This window comes from Eucyclogobius newberryi, unplaced genomic scaffold (assembly GCF_026437365.1).
Source record: "Eucyclogobius newberryi isolate DKJ021-1_F unplaced genomic scaffold, fEucNew1.0.hap1 SCAF_12, whole genome shotgun sequence".
NCBI classification, from domain to species: Eukaryota; Metazoa; Chordata; class Actinopteri; order Gobiiformes; family Gobiidae; genus Eucyclogobius; species Eucyclogobius newberryi.
Genome location: NW_027315746.1, coordinates 6703665 through 6710528, shown reverse-complemented (window position 1 = coordinate 6710528; position 6864 = coordinate 6703665). Strand labels below are relative to the sequence as shown.

Below are 6864 nucleotides of genomic sequence, written 5' to 3'. Positions count from 1 at the left end.
GCCTCCTGCCTGAGGGGAGTGGTCTCCTGCCTGTGGGGAGTGGTCTCCTGCCTGAGGCGAGTGGCCTCCTGCCTGAGGGGAGTGGCCTCCTGCCTGTGGGGAGTGGTCTCCTGCCTGTGGGGAGTGGTCACCTGCCTGAGGGGAGTGGTCTCCTGCCTGAGGGGAGTGGCCTCCTGCCTGTGGGGCGTGGTCTCCTGCCTGAGGGGAGTGGCCTCCTGCCTGAGGGGAGTGGTCTCCTGCCTGAGGGGAGTGGCCTCCTGCCTGAGGGGAGAGGCCTCCTGTCTGAGGGGAGTGGCCTCCTGTCTGAGGGGAGTGGCCTCCTGCCTGAGGGGAGTGGCCTCCTGTCAGAGGGGAGTGGCCTCCTGCCTGAGGGGAGTGGCCTCCTGTCTGAGGGGAGTGGCCTCCTGCCTGAGGGGAGTGGCTCAAATGGTCCGTGTCCAGGGTGAAGGGTCGGCTGTGATCCGACCTGCTCGTCCCAGAGTCCTGGAGACGTACAGGTCCTGCAGAGATGGAAGTCTGCAGCTGATCACCTTCTCAGCAGAGGCACAATGCGCTGTAGTCTCTGTTTATCCCTGGCTGTGGCTCCAGCGTACCACACGGTGATGGAGGAGGTGATGGAGGAGGTGAGGATGGACTCAATAATGGCCGTGTAGAACTGCACCATCATTTGCGCTGGCAGCTTTGCTTTCCTCAGCTGCAGCAGGAAGTACATCCTCTGCTGGGCCTTCTTGATGAGGGAGCTGATGGTGGGCCCCCTCTTGAGGTCCCGGGTGATGGTGATGCTGAGAAAGCAGAGGGAGTCCACAGTGGAGATGGGGGAGTCTAAGATGGGGAGGGGGGGCTGGGGGGCTGTGACTTTCCTGAAGTCCACGATCATCTCCACTGTCTTCTGGGCGTTGAGCTCCAGGTTGTTACCGCTGCACCAGGACACCAGCCGCTCCACCTCCTGTAGACAGACTCATCCCCGTCCGAGATGAGCTCAATGAGGGTGGTGTAGTCATGGTGATGAGGGAGGTGTCGTCCGCAAACTTAATTAGTGTTACGGAGTCATGGCTGGAGGTGCAGCAGTTTGTGTACAGGGAGAATAGCAGAGGAGAAAGTACACAGCCCTGTGGAGCTCCTGTGCTGACAGTCCCAGTGTCTGAGACATTCTTCCCCAGCCGCACACACTGACTCAGATCCGATTGAGTGTCTCTTTTCATCATCGGTCAAAGGATCTGCCCTTTACTATAAACGTCTATACTTTTTATTATTTTGGAATGAGAGGTTGGAACGGGTTTTATTTTCAAGTGCACTGGGCGTGTCTGGTGGTTTGTGCTGCATGTACCGATAAAGAGGCCATTTTGAGACTGTAAGAGAAGGTCATCACGGTTACTAGAATCAGAACTAGGCACAATAATGCATTTAATAGTGCGACATGTCAAATAAATTACGTAAATACTGAAACTACTTAATGCCACTGCCGGATAATCCCAGTAAAAACTCTTTTAAACGTGTACAATTATTAAAAACATGAGTTGTGACGGATAAATAGTAGAATTAAACACTTACGTACTTATTTAGTGTCTATTATTAGTCATAGAAGTTATTTATTTGACTTTCTGCAGCTCAAATCTTATTGTACAACAGAAAGAAGAAAGGAAAGAATATTCACAATAAATATTCAGCCCCAAAATATTGTTCCTGTTACTATTTATTGAGTTGATTTGAAATTATTGTGTCAGACCAAATTAAAAAACACAAATGAAGGGAAAGGGATAAAATAAAACTAGAAGAAATACATGGAAAAAAAATGATCCAAATATTTGCAGACGTTTGAAACATTTATTACAAACTTATGGTTGAAGAGAAGCACAAAACACGACTAGATCTTAAATATTGTTTAGGTGATTTACACTAGATGTTTTGCTGTCAATATTCATAGTTTATTATTATTTCATCTCCAAAACAACAATCACAATATTGTTTTTCATCTTCCACCTGCAACTGACATTATTTCAAGGACAAAGTCAAATGTCCTTTATAAGAAAAACATAAAAATAAACAATGCATTGTTTAATAAAGTCAGCGTTTCATAATCAGGTTTGTGTGTGCGATCGCGTTGATGTAAATGAAAGAGACGCCGAGCGAGAAAAATACGACTTTATTGTTTAATATAATGTTTTAGTTGCGTCAAAAGGCATTAAAGGACAACGTTTACATTTTAAACAAACTGTTTTTAAACCCGTGACGCAAATGAAATGGAACACAGTAGCTCAATATTGCAATAAAAAGCATAACAAATTGGGTAAAATAGTAGTAAAGAAGGAAAAATTGGTAACGCCAACACTGACCCTAAGATACGAGAACCTTTATTTGTCTCACGATGGGGAAATGACAGCGTTATTCAAGTTCAAGAGCAGCAGCAGAACAGAAACATGCAATAAAAACACCATAAACAACTTAATAAGTGGTTTTGAACATGGTTATGTAACAGGACAGGATAAATACACTGTGAAAATAGCAGTAAAAAAGTATTTTCTGTGCAATAATGAGACGGTAAGAGATGAACCGCTGTTAAATAGTAAATGTAGCGTTGATTTAAATGTGACACGAGAGAAGTATAATTCACTAGCAAAGACCACAACAAGGAATATGAGAGAATGTTTATTGATAATAGTGATAATGAGGGAGGGGGAGTGGTTATAGGGGGAGGAGCAGGAGGTGGAGGCGTGGTCCTGAACCTCAGACAATGATTAACAATGATTAACAATGATTAACTACAAAATGTGCCTTTTTGCATTCGATTCCAAGCGTTATTAAAACATATGTTAAGTTACTTTGAATGAACTGAAACTATTGAGAAAAAGGCCTCAAATGTCACTATTCACTTTTATTAGTTGATAAAGTAGATTTTAGAACACAAAGAACGATCGTTACGAAAATCATCAAACACAATCTTATCTAATTAAGAATGCACAATTTGACAGAGAAACAACACAAACGGTTCATGATTGAGAGAGGAATGTGTCGACAGAATAAGTATAAAGTATAAGTATAAAAGCAGCGGTGGAAGGAAATTACAAGATTTTAATGAAAAATTAGAAAGAATATTTAAAATAGTTTATGATTAAGTAAATGTTCCCCTCTTTTTACTATGAGAAGCTGGAAATAAGTTTTTTTTTAAAAGATTTTTATGATTATTTGTTTGATGAGATTTCTGTTTTATTCAGATTTTTTTACCCTGAAAATCATGTTTAATCATTTTTTTAATCTAAATTTCATCTGCTTGATTTTGCAGTGTACATTTTCAAATTTAGACCAAAAAAATCAGAATTGAAAAATGTCATATTTCGTTTGTTTGGACGTTATTATTTTTACTCTCTGGTCGTGTTCTAGTGTTTTCTGTTCTATGTTTTGTTTTTTAAATTGAAGAAAAATACAATTTCACAGCCAAAATTCAAGATTCCAGTATTCACTCATTTAGATTGTTAAACGCTCAATTCACTGTGATTTTTACAATGTGAGATTTGTCAGCATTTAAAATTCCAAAGCTGACTAAGCCAATTATTATTATTAATTTAAATTGTGTGTCATAATTTATCTTCTGTATCTCATCAAATCTTTGGAAATACAGCATTTGCTTAAGAGTAACAGATTAATCTTGATGCGTTTAGCTATAATTATATATATATTCAGTACTTTTTTTACCACACGATTCACCCCCAAGTACTTATTTTATGAAGAGTCATGTGTCTTTTTGTCATTGAGGAAACAATCTTCAGCACCATTAAAACACTGGGAAAAGACAACAAAAAACAGTTAAAAATCACGACAAACAAAGAATAAGTTTATGATAAAGTGTGTGATACAAACGATACAAAACCTTAAAATCATCATTAACCCGGCGGGCATGAGTTTAAAGGAGGTAAGGAAGCGCGTGCCCATCACCAGCGCCAACGTCCCACATGTCCCTGAACACAACCTTTATTTAATTAATTACTCTTTAAACGTGTGAATAATGCTTTAGACATTCAGGAGGCAAAAGTGAAGTAAAAACGTGCCGAGGTTTAAAAGAACAAACTGGGATTAACCTCAGAATTATCACAAAAATTTAAAAACAAAAACTGCTAAAACACATGTATTTGCCTGGATTTAACATATTTACAGTTTTATTTTACATTATTTGTTTATCTAAAAATGATTTTATAGACACTGAGCTTTTTTTAATGAAGGCAAAATCCTGAAATGTAGCTTTTACTGGACAAATACTCACAGAAAGTAGATATATTAGACACTTTACCACAAATTGTACTTTATGTGAAGCTCAAAAACTATTTTAAAGCTAGAGAATTTCAAAATAAAATTGTAATAGAAAAACAAACTATCTGAAATTTACATTAGAAATTCCAATGTGATGTTTTTTGTTGTTGTTGTCTTTATATTTACAGATATATTTAGATCTGATATCAGTTCTACTTAATTTGGCCTCGTCGACTCCATTGGGTTATTTTGAACATTCTGGTGACATTGAATTTAAAGTTTGTATAAAATGTACATAAATAGTGTTAATAATTGGTCATTTTACCTAAAGAAATCCATGTGTTGTTGAGATACGCTCCCAGAGCGGCCAAGAAACCAAAGAGAAGTCCTGCAGCGAGCGACGTGGTGCTGCCTGAACACAAACAAGAACATGCGCTACACTCTGGAGCCCATTATGTTCTTACCATTATGATTAAGCATTAAGCATTCCTAGTCCTGGAAAATAAAATCTTAAATAAAACATAAAACATGCCATGTGGAAAGACAAATCCCGTGGTCATGACGATGCCGTGAGTGTGTCGAACCATCTCAAGAGAAACAGAACCTGACCTGAATCCAGTGAGCAGGTCCAGACCAACCTGACTGAGCCAGTTTAAAAGGGCTGCACATAATACTTCCATTAACCAAAGTTAGCCCAAACTAATCAAGGTTAGCCCAAACTAATCAAAGTTAGCCAAAACTAATCAAAGTTAGCCAAAACTAATCAAAGTTAACCAAAACTAATCAAAGTTAACCAAAACTAATCAAAGTTAGCCCAAACTAATCAAAGTTAACCAAAACTAATCAGTTAGCCAAAACTAATCAGTTAGCCAAAGCTAATCAACGTTAGCCAAAACTAATCAACGTTAACCAAAACTAATCAAAGTTAGCCAAAACTAATCAAAGTTAGCCAAAACTAATCAGTTAGCCAAAACTAATCAGTTAGCCAAAGCTAATCAACATTAGCCAAAACTAATCAACGTTAACCAAAACTAATCAAAGTTAGCCAAAACTAATCAACGTTAGCCAAAACTAATCAACGTTAACCAAAACTAATCAAAGTTAGCCAAAACTAATCAAAGTTAACCAAAACTAATCAAAGTTAGCCAAAACTAATCAGCTAGCCAAAACTAATCAGTTAGCCAAAGCTAATCAACGTTAGCCAAAACTAATCAACGTTAACCAAAACTAATCAACGTTAGCCAAAACTAATCAAAGTTAACCAAAACTAATCAGTTAGCCAAAACTAATCAAAGTTAGCCAAAACTAATCAAAGTTAATCAAAACTAATCAAAGTTAGCCAAAACTAATCAAAGTTAGCCAAAACTAATCAAAGTTAGCCAAAACTAATCAAATTTAGCCAAAACTAAAAGCTGTCCATTTTAAATACCAAAGCAAACAAAGTGACAGATTACAAACTGAAAACTCTAAACAGCTCATTTTATTTGAACTTAAAACCATTAGTATTTTTGATCTGACATAAGTAACAATAGAACATATTATTATGATCGAACGTTACATCATTAAAAACAGTGACGTGACATAGTGTTATTGAACATAGATGACGTAACGTGTCCTTCACCTGCTTTAATGAACCCGATGATTCCTCCCGCGGTCACGAGCGCCGCGTAACACAAGCCCACGTGATCTGCCGCCATCGCTCACCTGAGAAACACCTGCGCGCGCCAATCACGACAAAACACACCACAAAACACGAGTTACAGAACAAACACCGCGTCAACAGTGAGTGTAACCATGGAAACAAGTACAATCCCACTTTAATGTGAAGAATCACGACTTACAGAGCCGGTTATTTACAGAAATGTGCAGTTTGGAGAGTTTGTTTTGAGTTTCTCCGGCATTTCCTGGTTCTCATCTTCTTCACAGCGCGGAAGGTTTAGAAACAGTGAGGCGCCCCCTGCTGCCACGGCAACGAACTGACTGGACAAACGCTTAAAGAATGTGTTATTTTTCTTTCTTTTTTTCCTAAATCCACCTCAACAGCAAAGAATGTCTTCTTTAAAGTACAGTTTTAGAGTTAAGTTGTGTCTAATGTCCTGTAGTGTGAGTAAGAGGCATAAAACTACTTTAAACCTAAAATAAATTAGGTTTTATTCAGTTTTCTGCAGTGAAACATGAAAAAGGAGTTTCACACACAAAACAGAGCTCGTGTGTCATTTATGCTCCGTGAAATCTCAGGAAATCAAGGTTTAAGTCATAATTTTATGTTCTTATTTTTGTAAAAACACAACTTTTTTGAAAAACTTTAAACACGCAACAGTTTAATGTCCTTAATGACAGCTTTATCTCCAGTGAAAAATACAATTAGGACCGGGCCGTTATAGAAATATTAAACTAGCACTACAGACATCGTTAAGTCATCGTTTTGATCATTTTTAACATGGCAAATTAGTAGTGAATGAAATTTAATTAAACTAATTAAACGCAAACTGATACAACACTGGAGAAGCGTTTATGATCGTTGTGGAGCAGTATTTTTGTGTGTTACTACAAATATACGGCAAACGGCAGGACAGAAAAAGACTGTTACACTCTCAAATGTCAAGTAAACAATATAAACAC

General features: G+C 38.2%; 1 protein-coding gene across 1 annotated transcript; it reads right to left on the bottom strand.

The window, feature by feature from the left end:
- Nucleotides 1-3014: 3014 nt before the first annotated feature.
- On the bottom strand, nucleotides 3015-6164 carry LOC140355651 (transmembrane protein 14C-like). Its single transcript, XM_072440310.1, has 5 exons — nucleotides 6084-6164; nucleotides 5864-5957; nucleotides 4568-4654; nucleotides 3866-3953; nucleotides 3015-3777 (listed from the first exon to the last, which is right to left on the bottom strand). Exons 2-5 carry the CDS (start codon nucleotides 5937-5939, stop codon nucleotides 3699-3701), a joined length of 330 nt encoding a protein of 109 aa, XP_072296411.1. The 5' UTR covers nucleotides 5940-5957; nucleotides 6084-6164; the 3' UTR covers nucleotides 3015-3698.
- Nucleotides 6165-6864: the final 700 nt, after the last annotated feature.

Coding starts and splice junctions, on each gene's coding strand:
- LOC140355651 (XM_072440310.1), bottom strand. CDS start 5,939: ATGGCGGCAGATCACGTGGGCTTGTGTTACGCGGCGCTCGTGACCGCG. Junction 3,954..4,567: donor CAACACATGGATTTCTTTAG/GTAAAATGACCA, acceptor GGTTGTGTTCAG/GGACATGTGGGACGTTGGCG. Junction 3,778..3,865: donor GGGTTAATGATGATTTTAAG/GTTTTGTATCGT, acceptor GTCTTTTCCCAG/TGTTTTAATGGTGCTGAAGA.